This window comes from Rana temporaria, chromosome 2 (genome assembly GCF_905171775.1).
Source record: "Rana temporaria chromosome 2, aRanTem1.1, whole genome shotgun sequence".
Classification (NCBI taxonomy): Eukaryota; Metazoa; Chordata; class Amphibia; order Anura; family Ranidae; genus Rana; species Rana temporaria.
In genome coordinates, this window is record NC_053490.1 from 149,883,868 (window position 1) to 149,911,839 (window position 27,972).

At 44.5% G+C, this 27,972-nt stretch overlaps 1 protein-coding gene across 1 annotated transcript in view; it reads left to right on the top strand.

Annotated features, from left to right (window-relative positions):
- The first annotated feature begins 12,878 nt into the window (after positions 1–12,878).
- SUGT1 (SGT1 homolog, MIS12 kinetochore complex assembly cochaperone) overlaps positions 12,879–27,972 on the top strand; it is a 152,799-nt gene continuing 137,705 nt past the window's right edge. The window contains exons 1-3 of the mRNA XM_040341330.1: positions 12,879–12,967; positions 16,264–16,346; positions 25,422–25,470. Of these exons, the coding sequence (XP_040197264.1) occupies positions 16,315–16,346; positions 25,422–25,470 (81 nt within the window). The 5' untranslated portion in view covers positions 12,879–12,967; positions 16,264–16,314. The remainder of the gene's footprint in view (positions 12,968–16,263; positions 16,347–25,421; positions 25,471–27,972) is intronic.

Consider the following 27,972-nt stretch of genomic DNA (forward strand, 5'->3'; position numbering starts at 1 on the left):
TATTTTTTTCGACATGTTGTGTTCACTGTGTGTTTATAGAAGAAAATCTGCCACCATGCCATAAAGGCAAATTTACATATGCATGATCTGAAGCAGAAGTGATTTCCAGTTGCTTTTTTTTTTTCTTCTTTTTTCTTTTTCTTCTTTCTAGCAATTTCGATTTATTCTATTTTATTATTTGTGGGGAAATCAGAAAACTCTGTGTTGAGTACCGGAGGTCCAGTATATCTGTAGTGTTTACTTATCTCTCTCCAAAGCTGTAAGTGTTGTTTCACTCTAGTGCTTGGTTCCTCTGTTATCAGTTTGAGTCACTCCTGAGAAGTTTTCCCGACACATGAGATAAAATATGTGTCAGGGAGGGAGCTCATCACACAGCTTGTCTATTCACAAAGCAGTTCTGCTGTGTGGAGGAGGTGTGTTCCTTTCCTCCAATCAGCTCTCACACACTGTAACTGCAGCCTCTCTGCCACTCCTCTGTGCTCCCGACAGATTTTGGAGGGTTGTAGAGAAGAGACGAATGCAGATAAACAAGCAAAACTTATGTAGGAAGATTTGTTTCATCTTTGTGTATCATCTGAGGCTGTTCACTTCACTGAGTATATGTAAGGGTTTACATCCACTTTGACTAACGTACCTCCAAGGCACATGGATATTGGTGTACCACAACACACTGTAATGCGGTACCATGCATTGTGGTGTGCTGCGTTGAAAAAAATGGCACTTGTCTATTTTGGACTCATTCACGCTGTCACTTTCAGCCCTTCTCCTGTAAAATAATATTCAAGTGGTTGCATGTGATTAGGGACAGAGGAGCAGCCCTAGCCGCAAGCTGTTGTTGATTCTTGGTGGTGTAAGGCCCAAATTGGCTATATGAATTAGCCTAATATGATCCGTTCTAGTGAGTTGGCAGTCCATTTAAATTAATGATCTGCCTTAACGTAACGCTCAAAGAGTGCTTTCAGACTAAAACCAGAATAACCGGGATTACCAGGCGTGCCAATCTTCTGGTGTGGCTTTCGTCTTCTCTCTCCTCCTAGATCAGGAGTCTCCAAACCTTGTAAACAAAGGGCCAGTTTACTGTGCTTCAGACTTTAAAGGAGACAGACTGTGGCCATTGTGAGTAGAAAATGCCCTGGTGTTAGTGGGAGGAATCGTACCCCATGGGTGGTATCAAGGAAACACATTTTGCCCCACCATTAGTGTCAATTGGAGAAATAGTGCCTCATTCTTGGTGTCAGTAGGAGGAATAGTGCCCTGCTGTTGGTGTCGGTGGGAGGAATAGTGCGCCATCATTGGTGTCAGTGGGAAGACTAGTGCCGCATTGTTGGGTTCAGTGGTAGGAATTATGGTGTCAGAGAAAGGGCCAAGGGCCAAGACAAGCAAAGGGCCACAGTTTGGAGACCACTCTTCTAGGTTATATTTCTTAATTACTGTTGATGCATCCAGAGATGAAGTTATTTAACGCTGAAATCTCTCACTCTATATTTCTTCTGAAAATGCTAGGAACCTGGCTGTTGTCCTATTCCTCTAGCTGCAATTCTTAGCCCAAAATAAATATGCAGATTAGAGGTTCTAATGTTATTGTGCTGAAACCAGGTGATCAGCTTTATGATAGATTTGCGCAAACCACAATAATAACATGTGCACGGTACGAGTAATGCTACTGGAGTGGTAGGAATCATTGTAAAACATAAAACTGAAACATTCTATATGCTAACAGTCAGTCATGCATGTCTAATTTCCACTGAAACCTTGTTTTTGGTTCTGAAGAGCTCCCTTCTGTTTCTTATTGTATTGTGCGTAAATAAACAGATCTCTCACTTTCTGTGCTATCTGCGAGGAAGGTAGCAGGTAAGTAGGTGTTTTCTAGGCCCAGGAAACCTACATTGAGATTGCTGCTTTTGCTGACTTCTCCTTCTGATATACTGGTTTCTTGGCTATCTCTGACCTTAATACTTTGAATCATTGATCTGAAACAAACCTGCAGCTAGTAAAGTCTGGACTGATCTGCATATTTTTTGGCTCGCTGACCTAGAAATTATTAAAGAGTTTAGGTCCATATGAAACCCAGGGAACTAGCATTTTTAAGAGAAGAGTTCTGAAATGGCTATCTATATACAGTGTGTTTTCAATACAAGTGCCCTGTAATGGGGTCCAAGCAACAAGCTGTGACATACTGTATATTGTCATGTGAAAAAAAGTAAGTACACCCAATGGAAATTGTTGACATTTTCAAGATATTTGAACAAATGAGACATAAAATTGTAAGGGTCGATTAACCATAGTTCAGATTTGTCACACGGAAAAAGTACACCCCTACATTTACCACAACTTTACGTCAATAAAAATTAGAATCAGATTTTCCAGATTATATGACCATGATTAGAGCCTCCTTATCGATTTATGTGGGTTTAACCTATTATTTAAACCTCAGATATCTAGAGTCTGGTCTTTGCTATTGATATTAATGATTGGGCCTTCTGAGACAATTTGCTGTGGACTGATGAATAAAGGTCCACATTAAAAAAAGATGGGTTTAGTGCAAACCAAAGACAGTAATTCAAGAGAAGAACCTTGTACTGATTGTGAAGCATGGTGGTGGTTGCATTTTTTAAATATGTTGTTTACATTTTTTCTACAATGCTGTTGAGGGGGGGAGCTTGGATAAAATATCAGGGGTATAAACAGACTAATTGATAATGAATGAACAATTCAGAAAAGGAAAGGGCCGGTAAGTGACATGGTTACTGGCCCCTTCCCCCACAGGAGGACAATTACAGAACGCTGCACTGTGTCTGTGTCCCACAGTGGGAGAAACTGGCTTTCAACTGCTGGAGGGAGAAACAGACACAGTGCATCGTTCTGTAATTGTCCTCCTGTCCCGCCGCACCGATCCCCCTGCTCTCTGGGCCCCCTACAGGAGGCCTGGTGCTACCCCCCCTATTGGCGGCCCTGCCTGGTAGCTATGTCATTGGAAATCTTTCTTGTGATTTGCCCTTTCTAGTAAAACAGATGATATACTAAATATAGGTAACAGAAACTTGATACACTAAGTAGTTGTAGTGCTATGTACTAACAAATGTCAAAGTTGCAAAACTGTGTTCAGGCATCAGGATTTGTTTTACTTTCATCATGAGGGGGGTAGCCAATGACTTTTTCCATATTAATCTGCATAAGTGGGGCTGCGTCCTTTGCCTACAGGCAAAGAGAAGAGACTGCACACGAAGCACCAAATATGTGAAGCAAAACGTCCAGGTTTGTGTTACAATTTTTAGGTATCGTGCATTAAGGGGAGTGATAGTCCATTGAGTAGGTAAATGTGGTCCACTAGAACCAATTCTTGCAGACTTGTTCCTCCCTAAAATTATCTTCTACCATAATTTTCTTCCGAGTTTGGAGTTCATTCATTTATGAAAAACCATAGGCTAATTAAAGGTGGTTTAATGTGTTTCCAATAAATTATACACAATTTAGCTGCATTTAGTAAATGTATTAAAAGGGATCATTTGTAATGTTTTACTAACACTGGGATCAAATGAAGTAGAAACACCGCTGGGTTGTCCAGCAACCTGTTACCAAGTAACTTTATATTTAAGATTTAATATCTCGCATATATGATATATGGTTAAAAATAAGAGAGTTCAATTGTCAGAGTGAAAGTTTCAACATAAGACATTTATTAGAGCTTATACAAAGTCTAATCTAACAAACAGAACCTATCTATAGTCTCAAAACTCAGACCGTAGGTTAAAATACATACATTTACATGAAGGAATACAGAGTATATTCCTCTAAAACCTTAGATTACAAGCATGGGCAGTTGCTACAAGTAATTATCACATGCCTATACCATAGTTACCCTTTTAAGACCCATGCCTTTAGGCCATCTCATCATCAAGTCACCCTTCCATCAAGTGAGGCTTCCATAAAAGTGTCTCCATTAATCTGTGCTGTGGAGTATATCTTTCTAAGCTGATGTCCCATTGGTTGGCCTAGCTAGCATCACGATTGGAGGACTGACTACATAAGTCAGCCTCCTTTCATGCAAATCCTGATGACTATAATTTTCCCAAGGTTAACAGGGTGTGGCTATCTTGATTGAACATCCCAGCATGGGGTCCATCACATACGGTGGTTTAATTCACTGGCTCCACAATGTCTGTTAACAAACAATGAACTTTGCTATACGCTAAATGCCATGAATTAGCATGCTAAATGAACCATAAACTTTGTACTCTGACTGAAATGTCTTCAGCCTCTACTTAGAGAAATATATTCATAATTAGAATATATATATCTTTATATTCATACACAGACACAGCTATATATATATATATATATATATATATATATACCCACATATCTCTATTTAATCTAGATTACCCAAAAACCATATGGCAACAGATGGCCCCTTGTGGCCAGTTGAGAATATGAGACTCGGCCACACCTACAATAATGGTTTTATGTGTAATCTTTCATTTAAAACTTTTTGGCCTTGCCCTCTGAAATAATATACACCTCTGTGAAAAAAAAACCTTTTTAAACTTTCTGTCTCTACAGTTCATATTTTTGGATCCCAGTACTGGTAGTCATCACTTGTTCTGGATGTAATAAATCCATAATAAAAATCATAAGATACCAAACATACAAAAAAAAAATGAAGGGGGGAAGAAAAACTGGAGGATCCTTGTTCTCAACCGTCCAATAATAATAGTGCGAAAGTCCATAATGTCGATCGAGTCCTGTTTCCCTTGCTTCTGGGACAGCCTTCCATGGTGATTCCAATTGGATACATCATACAGTAATGGCCTTTGGACCACCTTTATTGGCTTTCTGTGCTTGTACTTTATTAGTGTGGGCAAAGTTAGAGAAGGAAAAACACGAGTAATTTTACGATATATGCCTTCCAATGAATGCTTATCTTGTCATTCTGAGTATTAAGGACCTTTGATTAAAATTGTTATAGATATACTGTGACCTAATATGAGGCCCTATACCATTGTCATGTGTAACAATTTAACCTTCAGCCCGTCAGCCAGGTAGTCTGATTGCCATCCCCCATCTTTCTTCCTCCATTGTCATATGCCTGCAAGTAACTCTGCCCCGCCTTCTGCGGATTGCCCCTGTGTGTGTGTGTGACCCTTCCAGTTTCCAGGAGGATCCTGGCAACAAACCAAACTTCTGTAAGCTTGAAAATGACCTGTGCTATCTGTTTCCAGAAGCCTTTGATTCCTTGGCAGAACCAACAAATATGTAATGGAGCCATCTTCTTTTTGGCATGGAGAGCATGGACAGAAACGTTTATGTAGAGTCTTGGGAACCCTATACAACCATGATAGGATCTTATAACCTGTTTCCTGTATAGCACACAATATGGATGTTTTGTGGGTCATCTGGAGAATCCTATCCTTCTTTTGGGCAGCAAAAGTAACACTCCAGTGCTCTATACATTTCTGAAAGGTCACATTGGTAGAATGGGAAAAATTGAATAAGATTGGGATAGGCCATGTTCGATTGGTTCTGGCTCCAAACACAGTGGGCCGGATTCAGATAGAATGCTCTATCTTTCTTCCGGCGTAACGTATATCAGATACGTTACGCCGCCGTAACTTTAGGCGCAAGTTCCTTATGCAGAAAGAACTTGCGCCCTTAGTTACGGCGGCGTAACGTATGTGTGGCGGCGTAAGCCCGCCTAATTTAAATGGGGATGTTGGGGGCGTGTTTTATTTAAATTTCACTTGACCCTGCGTATTTGACGTTTTTTACGAAAGGCGCATGTGCCGTTCGTGAAAAAATCCCAGTGCGCATGCTCGAAATTACGCCGCAAAGCCTTATTGGTATCGACGTGAACGTAACTTACGCAAAGCCCTATTCGCGAACGACTTACCCAAACGACGTAAAATTTTCAAAACTCGGCGCGGGAACGACGTCCATACTTAACATTAGCTACGCCTCATATAGCAGGGGTAACTTTACGCCGAAAAAAAACTAACGTAAAATACGTAAAAAAATGCGCCGGCGGGACTTACGTTTCTGAATCGGCGTAAATACCTATTTAGCATATTCCTCGCGTAATTATACGGAAGCGCCACCTAGCGGCCAGCGTGATAATGCAGCCTAAGATACGACGGTGTAAGACACTTACACCAGTCGGATCTTCGGGATATCTATGTGTAACTGTAGCAATAGGAGGAAGGAGATGGACAGCCGCACTCCGAAATAACTTTTCAAAAAAGTTGTCTTTTATTTTCAAGCAGGAACATGCATAATCACCACAACCATAAACCAGGACAGCCGACTAGTTTCGCACACTTGCTAGTGCTTAATCATGGCTTATGTGTAACTGATTCTATGTGTAACTGATTCTCTGAATCAGGCGCATAGATACGACGGCTGGCACTCAGAGGTACGACGGCGTATCAGGAGATACGCCGTCGTATCTCCTATCTGAATCCGGCCCAGTGTCTTGAACTATGTACGTGAAGGAAAATAACAAGATTTGTTCCAGAGTTGGGAAAGGAAATTATGTAATAATATTACTTTTCATAAGGGGAGGGGAGGATCGAACATACTTTGTACCTCCAGCAGTGGCTTCAGCCTTCCATCTGCAAGAAAATGATGAAGGTGAAACTGGTCCATGTGGAGTAGGGAATGGAACGCTGATATTGGTCCATGTGGAGTAGGGAATGGAACGCTGATATTGGTCCATGTTGAGTAGGGAATGGAACGCTGATATTGGTCCATATGGAGTAAGGAATGGAACACTGATGTTGGTCCATATGGAGTAAGGAATGGAACGCTGATATTGGTTCTTATGGAGTAAGGAATGGAACATCCCTTGTTGCAGTCCCAGTTGGAACTGTGGGTGGCCTACCACAGAAACCAGAATAGTGTCTGCAGACAGGTGGTTGACGCCCATGGGAAGTAGCAGGATCCAGGCATTGCCAGAGTCAGGAGAGAAGTCAGTTCAAAGTCTGGGTCAGGTATCAAGTTATGGAATAAGAGCAAGCATGGTTAGGAAGGTAGCTTGGGTCATACACAGAAGAGCAGGATGAGACAGCCTGTTTAACAAGCCGAGGTCCGATCAGGAGGCAGGCAGAAGACAGGCCCAGGGGCAAGATGAGTCGGTAACCGGTATCCACAGGAGCAAATGCACTGGGTAGCTGAAGATCAATTTTGCAATCACAGAGTGGACCTGTTCCCTTATAAATTCTGTTTGGCACCAGTTCAGGCCGGCCATGCATGTGTGTGCATCCGTTTGTGCGTGCCAATATGCATTTATTCGGCCATGTAAGATACTGACAGAGATGGCAGGTCTTTGTGAGCATCTGCTGTGGACAGAGTCCTGACTCACATACAGTGTCCCTCCTATCATTTCAAAAAGTGGAGAAGTATGCTTTAATGACCCCTTCCCCAACAACACATAAAAAAACAGTACCCTCTAAGTCTGGAAACTTTTATGCAGCAACATGTCCATAAAGCCTTATTTGTATACAATTACATAATTAGTTTATTTGAAAATAGTATAAAACATTGTTTAAGCTAAAAAACACATATGGAGTAGCGACTTAATGATCAAGACCAAAACACAGTGCTAGACAAAATAACAGAACCTATAACATGTACAACATTTAGCAACTGCCAACGCATTTCGCGCCTGTATATCTCTTCTTCAGGGAGGCAAGCATTCAGGTTCAAGATTTTTGTTTAGCTCAGTACATCGAAAAAGTACATTAGATTGCCAAGAATAAAACATAAACGTAGATTTATGCTGCTGCCTCTTGGTATCACAGCGGAAATCTATTTCAGGACCCAAGGTGCCCAAGCCACCATCCTTGGTTTTACCATAGAAAAAAAACAATGATGTCCGATTGAATAGTCCACAATGCATACGGTAGGCAAGCATCACAGTATTTTATAAATCAGTACAAAGAGCATATTGCAGTAACCAATAGCAACCTTTTTTTTTCCCACTGAAGTTTGATAAGTGAACTATTCAATCTAATTGGTTGCTGTTTGCAACGGTGTTTACTTTATTATATAAACCTGATACTGTAGTATGAAAGTACTAGGTGTAGGCTCTCTAAGGCTCCTTTCATATGGGCCTAGCTGCTGGCTCGTGATCTGTAGTAGATTGCGCTGTCGGCAGTGGCTAGCCTGTGATTAGAGGGTTACTTGGGAGGAAATATGCCGCCTCTCACATGAATGTTTAAATTTCATACTAAAATCCCTCTTCTATGCTCCCTAACTGTGTCTATTGGACATTGCTTGCATTGTGATTACAGCAAGGTTCTGTTTACCTCCCTGGGACATGGTATCCCCTGTCAAACTCAACATGGCCGTGTGTTTGGGGCTGTCCTGCAGCCATTGCCTTTTTTTTTTTTTGTTTGTTTTTTTTAATCTTTAATTTCAATTTTGGAGTAACAAAAGGATAATACAGACTCAAACATTCCACAAATAGGACAAAAGTTGTCAACAAGAAGACATCAGCAGGGTTCTGTACATAAAATAAGATGGATAAATAGCATCCTAAAACAAAAATGGGAGCACATATTGAGAACTCAGTAATGAGTAAGGGCAATGTAGAAAGTGGGTGGGGGAAGGGGGATAGAGACAACAAAACAAAAAAAAATAGTAGAAGGCCACCATAAGTGTGGTTACAGAGTAAAAGGAAAAGGGTAGGTGTTATCGCAATGATACCAGTGCCTGGTTTTGACCAGTGACTAAAAACTTGCCCCAACCACCTGAGCGTCCATGTGAAAGGGACCTTGTAGGAAGAAAGTGGTAAAATTATTGTATTTAGTGATTTTAGAAGATGTTTCTTTTTTCAAGCAATCTGTTTTTTTTTTTACCAATCGCTCAACGCGATTGGCACTGCTCTGACAAGCCATTCACCTCTGCAGCTAGGGGTTTGGATCCCGGTCTCGGCTACATGTGAATTGAGTTTGGTGGTCTCAGCCCGGCTCCTGGTGGGTGTGCTACGCGAGGTAAGCCTGCGCTTAGTACGCCCACCCCCCTCCCACAAAAACCACCACACTTGCACGCACTCGAAATTGGGTTAACATGCACGCACTTTGACCACGCGGTCTCTTAAAAAGAGAGGCGAAGGACTAACGGGGCTGGTTGAGCGGGCAAATCCTCTCACTCCCTTATAGGGAGTCCCTCTGCCCCGTTGGGCTTCAAAGCGGAGCAGGTAGGGCGGGCTGTGTGGGAGGACCCCCTCACACACCCGCCATTGCCACCCGGGGGATGGAGAAAGGTGGTAGATTGCCTCTGGGGGAGGCCTGCCTACTCCCAACTCCTGCAGTCCGGCTCCTCTCTCAAGTACACGCACAAAATACACTTTAAAAAATAAAAAAGCAATCTGTTTGTTAATTAAACCAGACTTGTTCTCTAAATAAAATATATTTTCATGAATGTTTCTAAAACACTACTGAAGAATAGATTATTCTGTGTACTGTATGTACAAAATGAGCAAACTGGTCTTTGTCTTTGGTATTTAGGCCATCTAGTGGTTAAAATGGAGAATGCAGACAAACCATTTGTGTGTTTGCTGTAATACCTTCACAACATTCCCTCAGGCTGTTCTTTCTTCTTTATACTGTAATCTGCCAATAAATAACAGAGCACCACTACATGTGGAAACGTGATCTGATTGGCTTCATATGCTTTTTGGATGTTTTTTTGCATTAAAAAAAAAATTATTTAGCCTAGGGAGGGGGCTGACATCTCCTGGCATCTGCTTATCCCAGAGGCGATTCAGTTTGCATGTGTAGCGCTATATACATTTTTCACTCACTCACTCACAAGAAACATTAGCTATGGAGCAAGGATTTTTTTTTTAAACTGATCATTATTTTCCACTGCGAGTCCAGTGGTCGCTTGTGACAGCAATAGGCATGTGACAGGTACTCTTTATGAAGAGGTCTAGTCTATAAGACCCCAGATCCCTCCTCTGGCCTTAAAAGCATTTGATCACACCAAGATCAGTGTGATCAAATGCTTTTCATTTTTAAAAATGCCGCCGTTTACATCCCTGTAGACTGGAAGTGATGTAAGACTATCGCTTCGGAGTTACTATATCATAGCCAATCTGGTTTTTGTTTGGGTCTGTGATCAGATGGTGGAAGCGCCAGCTGGTCAATTAGGAATCCCGGGGGCAAGGGACAGCCTGATGAGGCCACGAAAGGCGGTGGGAGGGGGGGGGGATGTCCCTTGGGTACACCCTAATCACCCTGTGCAGTGCAAATTCCCCCAGTCCACTGCACTTCTGACACTGTACACTGTTCTACTGACTGACACCATCCACTATTCTACTGACTGACACCATCCACTATTCTACTGACACCGTCCACTGTTTTACTGACTGACACCGTCCACTGTTTTACTGACTGACATCCTCCACTGTTCTACTGACACCGTCCACTGTTTTACTGACTGACACCATCCACTGTTCTACTGACACCGTCCACTGTTTTACTGACTGACACTATCAACTGTTCTACTGACTGACACCGCCCACTGCCCTCGGCCAGTGTTCTACTGACTGACACCGTCCAGTGTTCTACTCAATGACACCGTCCAGTGTTCTACTCAATGACACTGTCCAGTGTTCTACTAACTGACACCATCCACTGTTCTGACTGACATCATCCACTGTTCTACTGACTGACATCCTCCGCTGTTCTACTGACACCGTACACTGTTCTACTGACTGACACCGTCCACACTTCCTACTGACACCATCCATGTTCTACTGACACCATCCATGTTCTACTGACTGACATCATCCAGTGTTCTACTCAATGACACTGTCCAGTGTTCTACTAACTGACACCATCCACTGTTCTGACTGACATCATCCACTGTTCTACTGACTGACATCCTCCGCTGTTCTACTGACACCGTACACTGTTCTACTGACTGACACCGTCCACACTTCCTACTGACACCATCCATGTTCTACTGACACCATCCATGTTCTACTGACTGACATCATCCAGTGTTCTACTGACACCATCCAGTGTTCTACTGACTGACATCATCAACTGTTCTACTGACTGACACCATCCACTGCCCTACTGACATCCTCCACTGTTCTACTGACACCGTCCATGCTCTGCTGACTGTAGATTGCATAGCACTGTACACACAGCGCCCCCATCTCCTCCAAAGGCTGCTCAGTGCCCACCTCCCAGCAGCAACAAATGTGGATAGAGAGCGGTGTGTGTACAGTGCCATGCGATCTACAGTAAGAGCGATCCGGTCCCATGTACTGTAAAGACCAGCGCTCTTCTGACAGGAGGGGAGAACTAAACACAGCACACCTCCCGCTGGCACTTCTTCTCTCACCGCTCCAGGCTCCAAGCTTCCGTCTCCTCATTCCAGCTGTGAGTGCGGGCGGAGAGGGGGCGGGGGAAGCAGCGGCCAGCCGGGGGGCATTACAACCCACTCCAGCATCCCCTAAATCCAGCCCTGTGTCTCTCACCTAGCAGCTGAAAGCCACGGGAGCGAGATGGAGAGAAACCGGCTTTGAGTTGCTGCGTGTGAGACACTGTCATTCTTTATTCTCTGCTCCACCGATCCTCCTGCTGTCCGGGCCCCCTACAGGAGGGCTGATGGTCCCCCCCTATCAGCGGCCCTGGGTGCACTAGGGTGACCACATTTCCAAACTACCATTCAGGGACACCCTCCCTTCCCAAAAATCAGCTTGTGCTGTAACGAATCACAGCACAGTGATTGGACACAAGAGGCGGGATTTATGATTTCTCCAATCACAAGCAGGGGGTGGGATGGTGCTCTTCCAGGCATTCCCGGCCATGACAAGTACTGTCAGTGAGCAAAGCGGTGATGTGGCGGCCTTTTTTGGGGGCATCAAATTGGCCCGTGGGGTGGCTGTGTCAGTTTCATTTCGGGCAGGGGTCAAGTCCTGGGGGAAAAAGTGTGGGAACTCCCACCCAAGATCCACTCCCCCACCAAAAAAAAAAAAGATACGCTCATATGCATAATTACTAAACCGCATGTTTTTTTTTTTTTTCGATCCACTGTACCTTAGTAATCCTTTATGTTACTGGCCGCTTCCTGTATATGGATTAATCGGGTAGTGTGCGGGTATTCCGTCACTTCCTCGATGCCGCAATGTCTCTTTTGTCTCTTGGGAGCTTTTGTCATTGTTCTCAGGAAACATTGCGGAGGTCTGCCGCAAGTAAATCCCGCGATAACTTGCAGCAAACCTTCGCAATGTCTCCTGGGAACAATGACAAAAGCTCCCAGGAGACATTGCGGCATTGAGGAAGTGACGGAATACGCGCACACTACCTGATGAATCCGTATACAGGAAGCAGCCAGTAACATAAAGGATCACTAAGGTTCGCCCGCCCCTGACAGTGACTCGAGCTGGGCATCGCCGCTTAGCGAAGGATTGACTTGGGCGGCTCGGCTGCTCTAGTCCTGTAAAGGGAACTGCGTTCCTGCTGTGAAAAACGTGCAGGAACTCCGTTCCCACGCGTTCCCGCAGGACTTGAGCCCTGATTTCAGGACACTGTATTGTCCTGGAATAAGGGTGCCCGGGACACGTGGTCACTCTAGGGTGCACACCCAAATCGCAATAGGCTGCACACACCTATGGACACAGAGATATGGTTTCTAGTGAAGGACAGTTAGTAGGTATGACGTTATTAGTTAATACACAGGTCCATAGTAGAGATAGAAGTAGTGCTCTGCTCTATAGGGGTTGGACAATACATCTCACACAAACACACTGCTCTTCTGTGTAGCAACAATCCTGTGTCAGTGCGGAAGTCTCGTCTGCCTGTGTTCCTCCGACCAGCTGAGGGCGCTGCCGTACAGTGTACAGCCGCTCTGTGTGCGCTTCTCCTCGTTGACAGCTGTAGTAAGTGCCCGGCGAATCCAGAACTTTCCCGGCGGACAGTGAGGCTGCAGGTGGAGGTCTGCTCGGCGGTGCACGGTGAGTCTAGGAATGGTGCTCCCTCCTCAGGGCTATGGAGGTGCAGTACACGGACTGTCCCAGTTCCCTCTCTGTTGTTGTGGTCACTGATCATTTCCTATGAAGCTGTCAGCAGAGTTGGGAGAGCCTCCTTCTCATAACATCCTGTCAGTGTGTTGCCCTGTCACCCCCAGCACTGATCTACACACACAATTCCCATAGGTTTGTATGGCGTGAGTGAAGGGCAGAAGTTCTGGGAAGGTGTCATCTCTGTGTGTATCCACCCCATCTGTGTCCTCCCCAGGGAGATGACTTCCTGTCCGGTGACACCAGCATAGGATATAAGGGGGCTGTGTGTCCTCCCCGGGGAGATGACTTCCTGTTTTGTGACACCAGCATAGGATATAAGGGGGGTGTGTGTGTGTCCTCCCCAGGGTGATGACTTCCTGTCTGGTGACACCAGCATAGGATATAAGGGATGTGTGTGTGTTCTCCCCAGGGTGATGACTTCCTGTCTGGTGACACCAGCATAGGATATAAGGGGGGTGTGTCTCCTCCCCAGGGTGATGACTTCCTTTCCGGTGACACCAGCATAGGATATAAGGGATGTGTGTGTGTTCTCCCCAGGGTGATGACTTCCTGTCTGGTGACACCAGCATAGGATATAAGGGGGGTGTGTCTCCTCCCCAGGGTGATGACTTCCTTTCCGGTGACACCAGCATAGGATATAAGGGATGTGTGTGTGTTCTCCCCAGGGTGATGACTTCCTGTCTGGTGACACCAGCATAGGATATAAGGGGGGTGTGTCCTCCCCAGGGCGATGACTTCCTGTCCTGTGACACCAGCATAGGATATAAAGGGGGTGTGTGTCCTCCCCAGGGTGATGACTTCCTTTCCGGTGACACCAGCATAGGATATAAGGGGGGTGTGTGTGTGTCCTCCCCAGGGTGATGACTTCCTGTCTGGTGACACCAGCATAGGATATAAGGGGGGTGTGTGTGTGTCCTCCCCAGGGTGATGACTTCCTGTCTGGTGACACCGGAATAGGATATAAGGAGTGTGTGTCCTCCCCAGGGAGATGACTTCCTTTCCGGTGACACCAGCATAGGATATAAGGGGGGTGTGTGTGTGTCCTCCCCAGGGTGATGACTTCCTGTCTGGTGACACCAGCATAGGATATAAGGGGCGTGTGTGTGTGTGTCCTCCCCAGGGTGATGACTTCCTGTCTGGTGACACCGGAATAGGATATAAGGAGTGTGTGTGTGTCCCCAGGGTGATGACTTCCTGTCTGGTGACACCAGCATAGGATATAAGGGGGGTTTGTGTCCTCCCCGGGGAGATGACTTCCTGTCCGGTGACACCGGTGTAGCCTCATCTTTCACATTATACCAAAAAAAAAAAACATTACGGTGTGCCGTGTCGTTGCATGTGATTGACAGCTCGCGCTGCTATCCATCTAGCCAATCGACGACCAGACTCCAAAGAGGAGGCCGGGGGACGCGCACAGCAGATTCGGGCTCAGGTAAGTAATACGGGGGGGCTGGGTGGCTGTCATTGCTGCCTGTTTTTTTACCCACCTGAATGCAACCTTTACAACCCCTTTAAAGTATATATTTTTTTCTCCCAAAAAATGTATTTGAATTATCGCTGTGCAAATAGTGTGACATAAAATATTGCAACCGCCATTTTATTCTCTAGGGTCTCTGTGTGTGTGTGGGGGGGGGATTCTAAGTAATTAAAAAAAAATAATGATTTTTAGGATCTTGAAACCAACAAGTGTCAGAAAAAGGTTCAGTCTTTTAAGTGGTTAAACTCCCGTCACTTACTCCAGGTTCACATTGACAGCGGGAATGAAATCGCGTTGCGTTCAGCTGAACACGCACAATGTCAGTCCCGTCTTCAGGGGCAAATTCAGAGGCATCTGTGCGGGTTTCTGTACAGATGTCTATTGAAATCGCACTCCGAAGGGGAATCTGTGCGTCGCTGCAATGTCGGCGTCGCACAAATTCGCACTGTTCCATTGCCGGCTATAGCCCCCGATTTGACATTGCAAATCACAGCAGTGTGAACCCATGTTCTATCAGATAGCCGCTACCCATCACAAAGCCGCTACCCGGCCTGCTGCTTATGTGCGATGCCATCTTGGTGCACCTGCACTCATCCGCAGTAATCCTGGAGTTGGAAGTCGGCAGGCGGACATCCTTATACACCAATGGGAGTCTTGCTTTTCACAGTTCTTTCTAACAGTAAACTCAGCTTATACAGTGACATGCAGCATTTAGCAACGCGGTCACATCTGCGCACAACTGTGAGATCAGCAGGCTTGCATCAAATCAGTGTTACAGGTTTCTAAATGCTGCATTTCACTGTATAAGCTGAGTTTACTGTTAGAAATAACTGTGAAAAGCCAGACTCTGGTGGATGTATAAGGATGTCCTCTTGCCAACTTCTAACTCTAGGCTTGGTGCTAACGAGTGCGGGTGTACCAAGATGGCCGCAAGGCAACATCACGCTTGTGCAGTAGACGGGGTGGCGGCTATCTGATAGAACACGGGCTTACAGACCAAAACGTTACAATGTTTATAGTTAGCTCAGTGGCTAAGGAATGTTGAGAAATTTGGTAGACTGCCTTTTTTTTTTTTTTTTTTTTTTTTAGAGCTGTCGGCTTGAGCAGAGAATGCTTTAAGATCGCAATGGGGGAAATATCACAATCTTGATTCTTAACGATTAATCGTGCAGCTCTATCTTTTGGCGCTCAAGTGGTTAAGGTCATCACAGAGGACAAGGGGGCACTACTTGCATCTGAAAGGAAGAGAGAGTTAAACGACTTTCACACTGGAGTGGTTTTCAGGCGCTATTGCGCTAAAAATAGGGCCTGAAAACCGACCCTAAATGGCCGCCGCTGTGTCTCCAGCTGGAGTGGTGCGCTAGCAGGACGGTGAAAAAAGTCCTTCTAGCCACATCTTAGGAGCGGTGTGTGGGCTTCTGCCCATTGACATCAGTGGGACACTGCGGCTATACCGCCAGCAATGCGCCTCGGCTGAGGCACTTTGTGGCGATTTTTAGCCCAATTTCGCTGCGCTATTCGGCCCCTGGGGGGGGGTAAAACTGCCCCACTAGCGGCCGAATAGCGCAGCGAAATTGGCGGTAAAGCCAATGTGATGCATAGTAGCCCATTATGCTTTACCTTTGCAGGGAAATAAAGAGGAAGTAAAACCCAAAAACTCAAAATGAATACCCACAGTAGTCCTCATAGGTTACCACAAACTTTTTGGCTGAACTTGTGGATAACACATTGTTTTGTATTTTATTTACAGCTTGTGACTGCAGTACTTGCATTGAACTTCATATCCTCATCCCCAGGCAAAATGACGGAGACTGTGGTATCTCCTCCTACACAGTGAGTGTGTTTGCTTTACCTTCTTCATCGATAACTGTTTTGGTGACCTGGAACTGCCTGTGAGTGACCGTGTTTTTCCTCTGATGCCCAGAGACCACATGCTAGCCTTTAGTACTGATTATGTGTCCCTTGGACCCCAGCAGTCTGTGGCAGCATTGTAATTGTAAAGATGAATGCCAGCCATAGAAGGTTTGAACTATGTATGGGCAGGCTAAATGTACCCCATTTGATTGATCGATCAATTTGGGTACAATCAGCCTGCTTGATTTTACATGCAATTATCGCTAGTGGCTGATATAGCTGCTATCACTAACAACTGTCCTCTCCCAGAGGAGACTGGTCTCCCTGCCGGCAGAATACAATGGCTCGGCGGGAGGCATTCCCCCTGTCAACACTGTTGATTGGGGAATTGAGCACATTTTTATCGTTTGTGCTCATAAGTTTACATACCCTAGCAGAATTTATGATTTCTTTGCCATTTTTCAGAGAATATGAATGATAACACAAAAACTTTTCTTTCACTCATGGTTAGTGTTTGGCTGAAGCCATTTATTATCAAATCATAATCACAACAGAAAATACCCAAATGACCGTGATCAAAAGTTTACATACCCCAGTTCCTAATACCGTGTATTACCCCCTTTAACATCAATGACAGATTGAAGTCTTTTGTGGTATTTGTGGATGAGGCTCTTTATCTTCTCAGATGGTAAAGCTGCCCATTCCTTATGGGAAAAAAGCCACCAGTTCCTGTAAATTATTGGGCTGTCTTGCATTAACGGCACGTTTTGAGATCTCCCCAGAGTGGCTCAATGATATTGAGGTCAGGAGAGTGAGATGGCCACTCCAGAACCTTCACTTTATTCTGCTGTAGCCAATGACAGGTCGACTTGGCCTTGTTTTGGATCATTGTCATGTTGGAATGTCCAAGTAAGTCCCATGCACAGCTTCCTGGCTGATGAATGCAAATGTCCCTCTAGTATTTTTTGATAACATACTGCAGTTATCTTGCCATACATTTTGACCAAATTTCCTGTGACTTTGTAGCTCACACATCTCCCCTAAACATCAGTGACCCACCTTCATGTTTTACAGTATGAATGGTGTACCTTTCATCATAGGACTTGTTGACTCCTCTCCAAATGTAGTGTTTATGGTTGTGGCCAAAAAAGCTACATTTTGGTCTCATCGCTCCAAATTGGCATTCTCAAATCCTTGGATATCTTTTTATATCCATTTTCTGTTTTATACAGTTCAACTACCTTTTCCTGCCTTTGACAATTCATTTGCTTTCAATACGACTCAGAATCCAGAGATGTCAGTGCAGCTCTGGATGAAAGATGCAAGGGTCTGTCACAGGAGTCCAGAAACTCATTGACCACACACACACACACACACACACACACACACACACACACACACACTATAAGCAAACAGATCACAGGTGAGGATGGTTATCCTTTAATAGGCATTCAAACCCCTTTGTGTGCATGTTATCAGGCCAAAATCACCAGGGTATGTAAACTTTTGATCGGGGTCATTTGGGTAGTTTCTGTTGCGATTATGATTTAAAAAGAGTAAACACAGTTGATTGATGATAATAAATGGCTTCAGCCAAACACTAACCATCAGTAAAAAAAAGTTTTTCTGTTCTCATTCATATTTTCTGAACAATGACCAAGAAATCATGAATTCTGCCAGGGTATGTAAAATTATGAGCATAACTGTATCTGTTAAAAAGTAACAATGTTTATTACAAATCATTAATGAAAGACTAGGGCAAGAATATTTTTTTTTACTTAAAAACAAGTCTCAGTGACCAACCAAACAGTCCAGAGTTCAACCTGAACCTTCATGTACTGGGTTTGTAGGTTACAAAAAGTTCCTATGATTTGACAAACGAACCCCTAAGAGGCAACGCATGTGTATACATATAAGAAGACCTAATCATTCATCATACAGTGATCACATATGGGAGGGGTTAGTAGAGTTAAACTGGAATGGATCAATTCTGCTTCACTGGTCAGAAAATGCATTCAAAGTTTCTCAACTAGTTTTGCGCTCTGGATGCGCTTCTTCTGGAGCTATATAAATATATGTGTAACAAATAAATAAAAGTATAAATTTGTCACTAAAGTGAGGCAGGCAGGAAACGGAGGAACTTCCTGAGAGATGTTTCACTGAGCGTGTGTGTGTGTGTATAATGATATATATATACACGCTCTTAGGAAAAAACGCTTAAAGCGACTACCTACCTTTTTCATCCATGGTTGCCTTGTATGATCGGGTGCCCATATGAATTCCCTGTGTTAACTGCCTGCCTCGCCTCCAGTGACAGATTTACAGTATACTTTTCTTCTTTACGCATATATTTATATTTACTCAATCTTAGGTGGCTGGTCATAAAATTATGGCTAATCGGTGTGTATTGATTTTATGGACCAGTCTGTTTTTTAGCCCATGCAGATTAGGGACACATGGTCAAATCTACTGCTTACCCGACTGTCACCCCAGGATCCCGACAGCTCTAAACCCAGAAGTGCTCAGAGCTGAATGCTTCCAGGTTCATGCAACCCAAAGGAGATGATTGAACTGCTGTTTCATTCTCCTCTCAATCCTTATTACCGCCGCAGTGGTCCTTGTCTTGCAGAAGTGCAAGGTGAACCAGGGATCCACAAGTGGAGAAGAAAAACCTTGCAGGGCTTTTTATTCCAGGTAGCTTTCAAAAACATTGGTGTACACCTGACAGAAAAACCCTGGGGGAAAAAATGAGTAAGAAGGTCTGCTGTAAGCTTGTTTAGGGGTAGTCCTATACAGCCATATCTCTCACTAAGCATGCTTCATAGTGAGAGATATGTATTCCTTTGCTCTGAAAGCAGCGCCATTTGTGAGTTGGAAACTTTTTTTTTTTTTTCCCTACCCTTTGTTAGGAGATGCTATGCTGCATTGAATCCTTTTGTGCTGTTATACAGTGGTAAAAATAATTATTTGATCCCCTGCAGAGTTTGCCCAATGAAGGCTATAGGGCCAGATTGACAGTGGACTTACGACGGCGTATCTCCACGTACGCCGTCGTAAGTCCGAATGTGAGCCGTCGTATCAATGCGCCTGATTCTTAGAATCAGTTACGCATAGATTTGGCCAAGATACGAGCGACGTAAGTCTCCTACGCCGTCGTATCTTGGGTGCATATTTACGCTGGCTGCAAGGGGCGCTTTCGTAGATTTACGCATCAAATGTGTAAATTGGGTAGATACGCCGATTCACGAACGTACTTGCGCCGCTACGCCGTTTACGTTAGGCTTACGTCCGGCGTAAAGTTACCCCTGCTATATGAGGCGCAGCCAATGCAAAGTATGGACGTCGGCAAGCGTATCTTTTTACGTTGTTTACGTAAGTCGTACGTGAATGGGGCTGTGCGTAGGTTACGTTCACGTCACAGGCATTGGGCCTGGCGTATCTTATGGAGTAAGTTCAACGTAATACTGAGCATGCGAGCGCATGCGCCGTACGCTCGGCGCTTCATTTGCATGGGGTCACGGCTCATTTAAATAAAACACGCCCACCTCTTCCACATTTGAATTACGCAGGCTTATGCCGGCCAATTTACGCTACGCCACCGCCGCAACTTACGGAGCAAGTGCTTTGTGAATACAGCCCTTGCCTGTCTAAGTTGCGGAGGCGTAGCGTAAATAGGATACGCTACGCCCGCAGATATATACGCTCTCCTACGTGAATCTGGCCCATAGTTTTTATCATGGGTGTATTTTAAATGATGGAGACAGAATATCAACCACAAATCCAGAAAACACAATATACAAATGTTATAAATTGAGTTGGAATTCAGTGAGTAAAATAAGTATTTGATCCCCAAGCAAAACATGACTTAGTACTTGGTGTAGAAACCCTTGTTGGCAGGCACAGAGGTCAGATGTTTCTTGTAGTTAATTCCAGATTTTCACACATCTTAGGAGGAATTTTGGTCCACTCTTCTTCACAGATCTTCTCTAAATCCTTAAGGTTTCTTGGCTGTCCCTTGGCAACTCGAAGTTTAAGCTCCCTCCATAAATTTTCTATAGCATTAAGGTCTGAAGACTGGCTAGGCCACTCCATGACCTAATGTGCTTCTTCTTGAGCCACTGCTTTGTTGCCTTGGTGATATGTTTTGGGTCATTGTCATGCTGGAAGACCCATAGTCGGTTTTCTGGCTGAGGACAGAAGGTTCTGATCCAAGATTTTATAATACATGGCCCCTCAAATTAGGCTTCATTCCCACTTGGCGGACTCCGTCTGCTCCCGTCGGCTCAGCGGGAGATCAGTCCGCAGATCTCCGCTGAGCCGACGAAGACAAGCTCCTCTCTGCTCACTGAGCGTGGAGGGGCTTGTCGGGCACCTCTGTGTCCCTATGGAGCGATCTGATGAAAACGGACAGCATGTCCGTTTTCATCAGATCTTACCCGATCTGATCCGCATGGACGGATGGGGACGTGGCCCCCATACGTCTGTTTTTAGCGGGTCGGATCGGGTCGGATGTCAGCGGACATGTTTCCATCCCCCTGCTTGTCTTTAGGGATGGTGTTTTCGGGGTCATAGTCACCCTTTTCCTTACTCCAAACAAGGCGAGTCAAGTTAATGCCAAAGAGCTCAATTTTGGTCTCATCTGACCACAGTACTTTCTCCCAATCCTTCTCTGAATCATTTAGATATTTATTGGCAAACCTCAGATAGGCCTGTACATGCGCCTTCTTGAGGAGGGGGACATTGCGGGGGCTGGAGGATTTCAGTGCACAATGGCGTATTGTGTTACCAATGGTTTGTTTGGTGACTGTGGTCCCAACTGCCTTGATCATTCACAAGCTCTTCCTGTGTAGTTCTGGGCTGATCCCTCACTTTTCTCATGATTATCCTTCCCCATAAGGTGAGATCCTGCATGGAGCTCCAGACCGAAGATGATTGATGGTTATTTAGTATTTCTTAAACTTGCAAATGATCGCTCCAACAGTTGTCTTTTCATCGCCAAGCTTCTTGGTGATGGTCTTGTAGTCCATTTGAACCTTGTGCAGGTCTACAATCTTGTCCCTGACATCCTTGGACAGCTCTTTGGTCTTGCCCATATCGGTGAGGTTTGAATGAAAGAAATGGGTTCAGTGGACAGGTGTCCTTTATACACATAAAGAGTTGTCGTTCGGAGAACCTTTGACAGGACTAATCTGTGTACCACATGAGCACATAGTGTAGCCAGTCTGTGGGAGCTAGGATTGTTGGTTGGTAGGGGATCGGGTACTTATTTTTTAAAAAAAATTTGGAAAAGTATATGCACGATACATGAATCGATATAAACCATTATGGCCAAAAGAAAGGTAATACATACATAAACACATTGGATTATCTCAGTGACACCAAACTATAATCCCAACGGGGGTGGAGCCAGCACACACTATAAAAAAGGGGTACAAAGAGGGAAATGGAGGGGGGCAGGGGGAAGTGAGGGAAAAACATATCGCGTACACGTTTCACCATCCATCAACCATCTGCCCCAGACCTTCTCATACTTAAGCAGACACCCTCTATGGACATAAATCAGTTTCTTATATGGAAGGGCATCATTGACCTCTTTTTTTTCCAGCACTGAATCATGGGGGGTAGGGCCTGCATCCAAACACGGGCCACCACCTCTCTCGCCAAGAAGAACGTCTCATGTAGAAAGGTACGCAGGTGTTTGTCAGCGTCTAATTCCAGCAGCAGACCGAGCAGGGACATCTTTGGCTTTAGAGTAGCAGGGGAGCCCATCTCGTCGTGCAGGAACCATATCACTTGCGTCCAGTATGCTTGGATAACTGGGCAGGACCATATAGGATGGTAGAAGGAGGCTGGAGTGTGGTCGCAGAGGTGGCACCCTGGATTGTACATGGGTTTGAAACGCGCTATCCTCTGAGGGGTCAGGTATGTCTTGTGTATAATTTACAACTGTTTGAGACGGTCCAATTTGGGACTCTCTCATAGATGGGGTAGAACTCCTGAGTCAAATATGGATTTATACAGATCATGGAGTTTAGGGGTTAGAATTTCAGAGGTAGGTGGTATAGAATTCAAGTGGTAAGCCGGGGGCCTTAGATGTGGCTAAACAGGAGATGGCCTCAGAAATGTCCTCCTTAGTGATAGGGGCCTCCAAGAGGTCAAGTTGGTCATTAGTCAATCGGGGGAACTTGACACTCGCCAAATAGTCCCTGGTGTCTTGGGGAGTGTGGGTGACTCGGGAAGTGTAGAGTGCGCGGTACAATCTTCCAAACTCCTCCGCCACTCGTTGCGGGTCAGTAACATCGTTCCCCCTGCTGGTCGGTCAACGATACCACCACCGGGGGACGCAAATCTAGATGGGCATGATACGCAAGCAATTTGCCTGGTCGTTCCCCATATTCAAAACACCCTTTGCCTACAGGAAAATATGCGTTGTTTAGCCTTCTCAATATGCAACTGAGAAACCTGCCGCGTCTGAACTTTGAGAGTGTTGGCGGTGCTGGGCGAGGGGTCCCGACGGAACACCTCCTCCAGCTCCCGCGTGATCCGAGAGTACTCTCAGAGAAAAACCCACCTTTTCCAGTTTAGGTGTCAAGGACTTTGAAATAATGATGAAGTCAATGCGCGACATAGTGTTGTGACTGGCTGAAAAGCACGAGAAAACTTGGGTGTGTGGATGTTTGTGGCGCCAAGTATCAACAAGGGCGAAGTCAGTCAGTAAAAAAAGCGGATGAAAAAATTGTCAAACAAACAGGGGGTGAAAAAGTCCATTGAGATCCTAGGGGGGCGACTTCTTCTCTGAGAAGTGTGTGGGGTGTAGAAGGCACAAACATGCAGCGTGAGCACGACAGTGCAGGGGGAGCCCCGCCTGCCAGCATGGTGGTAGATAAAGCAATGCAGAAAATCTAAGCATTGTTCAATATACTGTTCTCCACAAGCAGCCCGCACAAGTCAGTGAGGTCGTCCGGAGGTGGCAGGCGTGCTGCAAGGTCCAGTGGAGCCTAAAAGGATCCCCAGGTCTGCCCCCCCCCACCCCGGGCATAGGGTACACACAAAATAATTGCACCCGCTGGAGGGACAAACATCAGAATGGGATCAGGCAGTAGTGCGGGCACACGGGGGAACAGGGGGGAGAAAGAAGTACTCGCAGCTTGCAAGTAGCATAGTATACTCAGGCTTGTCGGTCCCTCTGGTCAATCCAGGTAGATGCCAACTCTGGGTCCTCGAAGAAGTGGGTTCAGCTGTCACACTCCACGCAAAGATTTGCAGGATACAGCATAGCGTATTTAAGGTGTAAGACACGGAGACGGCGCTTAACATCCTGGAACCTGGACCGCTGCCGTTGCACCTCATTAGAGAAGTCTGGGAAGACTGCCACATGTGTTGACATGGGGGATATTTCCCTTCTCTCTGGTCAGGCGGAGGATCTTGTCAAGGTCTTTGAAGTTGAGAAATTTCGCTATTGGGGTACACGGTGGGGCTCCTTGGGGAGGATGGCGGGCAGGAATCTGGTGGGCTCGCTCCACTGCAAACATCACCGAAAATGCATCCTGGCCAAAGGCGGATGTCAGGAGATTTTCAAGGAAGCCCGCTGGGTCGGCACCCTCAGCGGTCTCAGGAAGGCTGATAAAACGTAGATTGCATCTCGGGAGGCGGTTTTCCTGGTCGTCCTGTTTCGTGCTAATCTGTTGTAGCTGGCGACGCACCTCGTCAGTGGTGTGTTGCAGGGGGTGCAAGATGTCCTCTGCTCTACTAATACGGGTCTCCGTCTCCGCCACGCGGTCCCGCAGGGTAGAGAGGTCCTGCCGGATAAGGGACAGATCAATTTTGACCTCCTCAATTTTGGCAGTGAGCGTGCTATGGCAAAGAGCAATGGCGTCAAGGACTCTATTAGTGGCCGCCACGGATTGTTCCGCGCCCGAGGAGGTGCCAACGCCATCCCCGGTCTGCTGCTCCTCCTCAAGCCGACGATAATCGGGTACTTATTTTACTTACTGAACTGCAACTTAACTTATAATATTAGTATCATGTTTTTCTGGCTTTTTGGTTGATATTCTGTCTCTATCATTTAAAATACACCTATGATACAAAATTAGAGACCCTTCATTTCTTTCGTAAGTGAGCAAACTTACAAAATCTGCAGCGGATCAAATAATAATTTTGCCCATTGTTGCATAGTTACATAGTTAGTCAGGTTGAAAAAATACACAAGTCCATCCAGTTCAACCACAAAAAAGATAAACAAACAAAATAAAAAACGCAGTACAATCCCATATACCCACAGTTGATCCAAAGGAAGGCAAAAAACCCCAGCAGTGCATGAGATTCAATTTGCTACAGCAGGGGAAAAAAATTCCTTCCTGATCCCCCGAGAGGCAATCGGATTTACCCTGGATCAACTTTACCTACACATCTTAGTACTCAGTTATATTCTGTACATTTAGGAAAGTATCCAGGCCTTTCTTACAGCCATCTACTGAGCTGGCCAGAACCACGTCTGGAGGGAGTCTGTTCCACATTTTCACAGCTCTTACTGTAAAAAAACCTTTCCGTATTTGGAGGTGAAATCTCTTTTCCTCTAGACGTAAAGAGTGCCCCCTTGTCCTCAGTGTTGACCATAAAGTGAATAACTCAACACCAAGTTCACTATATGGACGTAAACTTGCCCTTTAAATTGTTGTTCCTGTTGTGCTCCAGGCTAATTGCAACAGTGTGCCTTTGAAGAACTTGCTCTGCTCACCCACTCTTCAGATTTCAACTTCCAATAATTCTGAATTGCCTTGTCCGGGGACATCTCTATTTTAGAATTGCAACATTTGGCACCTGTCTGCTAATTTATAAAGTATTTTATGTTGATTGTTTGCTTGTTTGTGTACATAGGGCACTGATTGTAAATGTATTTTAAACAAGACCATTTTATTGTAGAAGACTGTAATGTACGTGACCAGTGAGTCAGTTGGTTTATTTAGTATATAAAGTGTGTGTGTGTGTTGTTTTTTTTTTTTTGTTTTTTTTTTACTACTAGTTTGTTCATTTTTTGTATTTTTGTTCTTTTAGATTATTTTCTGATCTTTACATTAGTGAAAATCCTCAGCGATCATTAGAGGTAAGCTCATTTCCTTGTAATGTAATGAAGGTATTGTGCTTTGTCTATACTATTAGGGATTGTTCATAGCGTTGCTTACTGTTCTGTTGCAACGCTCAGTGCATTTTAGACACGTTTGCATTTGTTTTACATACAGTAAGATATTTGAGGGAATTCAATGGAACTCAGAAAGGCAGAATAATCGGATGTTTGTCTGTGATAAAGGTATCAACCGCCAGCATGAATTTATGAAACACTATTCTTGTCAGACCAACCTGATATTTTCTATGAGGTAGTACGTGAGATATTGGATGGTGGAAGTCCAGTGGATGTACGGTAGTTGATCTAGAATTTGCTAAAGCATTTCATACTGTACATCATAACATTTTACAATATGATCTGTTGGAGTTTATGAAATTGTTTGTGTACATGGATAGAAAACTGACTACCTTAATGGGTCCAGACAGTAGTAGTAAATTATTTACTCTCTGAATGGTCTAGACTTGTGAGTGGCGTGCCCCAGAAATTTGTTTGGGGCCCATGCTGTTCCATTATTTTATTTAGCAGTGCTTTCTAACCTGCAGCCCAAGGCCTAAGTGTTGCCCTTTGTTTACCTTTATTCTGCCCACCAATAACGAGTCCCTATTCCTCCCACTTAGAAAGAAACAAGGCCCCCTAAGGAATGGGACTTTTAAAGTGACCGAAAACAAGTAAATAAGATAAAATGTCTTAAGTACAAACAATCATGGTTACAAATTATTGTAGATCATGTAAAATATACAAATCCATATAAATTGTTGATTGATGTAGATACATATGAAACAACTCTTTTTATTTTTTCTTGACCCAACATTTTTTTTTCAAGCATATAGAGCCAAAAGTCTAGGGGGACACATATATCATATTGGTACATAAATAATGAAGTTGGGCTCATTGTAATGAGACATGGAAAAACAATTGGCTTCACGTATAGAACCAAGGTGTCTTGCATCAATGGAATCCACTTGATATCCCACATGATCACAAAAAAGATAGCTAAAGAGTGGTTGTTAAAAAGATTTTCCAACCCGCACGCCCAGGTATTGCCAGCAAGGATCCTGCAAATTCCTCCAGTCGGGAGGGACCTCAATAAAGATAATCGAAGTATTAGAATTTAAAAAAATTAGGGAATATATTGCCCCTAGGAGAGAGAAAGTGTTTCCAAAAAAGCACAAAAGGGCACACTAGACTAGTGACTAGAAAGGAAAATGTAACTTGGAACGGTTGTCCAAGTCTGTACTACAAAAGACAGGGGGATATCATTTAATCCTCCATTCCAAGTATGCCTGTGTAAGTAACAGATAAAAAAAAAAAAAAAAATGAAAAATCAAGTCTCCAGGGATAAAAGCTAGTCAGAGGAGAGAGGTGCCAATATCTATAGTTAGTACCTGTCTGTAGGTTGAACTGGTGTGCCTTTAACATCTCCTGGGGACAGAGCTGTGGCAGCTGTGTGTACCTTGCCGCCAACGGCTCTGATATAGGGAACCAGCTCACTGTGCCGCAAGGATACAGTCTGTAATACCATCTTGCATGCTGGTAGTGCCCATCCAACACCTTTGATCTATTCCTTTCAGCCAATATTTGCGATTACGTCGAAATTGCACACAAGACTCGTCTTCCAAAAAGAGGCCAACAGTCAGAGAGACAGGTTACGTCTCAGAGGCTACTCTTCCACATGCCTTAAAAAGGCCTTTAAAAGGGCGACTTTGAAATCAAGACAAGACCCGCCATTCAAAAAATCCAAGAGTTTAAATAGGAATGAGGAAAAAACTAATACTCTGAGAATTATAACTTGTTATACTAAACAAAATTAGCAAATTAACAGAATAATTTCGAAATATTTTGGCATCTTTTGAACATTGACCCTTCCCTGAGTCCCTTTGTCCCCCCTAAACCTTCCATCTCCTACCGTAGAACAAAATCCTTGAAGGATACTTTAATACATGGGTCTTCAAACTACGGCCCTCCAGTTGTTCAGGAACTACAATTCCCATCATGCCTAGTCATGTCTGTGAATGTCAGTGTGTTACAATGCCTCATGGGATGTGTAGTTCTTCAACAGCTGGAGGGCCGTAGTTTGAGGATCCCTGCTTTAATACAAAGTGAATTCACTGGGGAATTTCTGCTCTGATCCATGCAAGCGACCAGGTACCTTTCGCTGTGGCGGATGCAATTTGTGCCAATACATGTACATTGGGGAAAATATAACTTTACCCAATGGTTGGACATGTAGACCAACTCATTACACAAACTGTAAAATCATAGGTGTTGTCTACGTGTTAATGTGCCAACGCGGCTCATTCTATGTGGGCAAGACAAAACCATTTTATAAGAGAGCGTCAAGACACATCACCACTATGAAAAAAATCATGCCCAGAACGCCAATGATGGGGCAGTATTCGTCCCACGGACGCCAATGATGGGGCAGTATTCGTCCCACTGACGCCAATGATGGGGCATGGTTTTACTCTCACTGGACTCTCT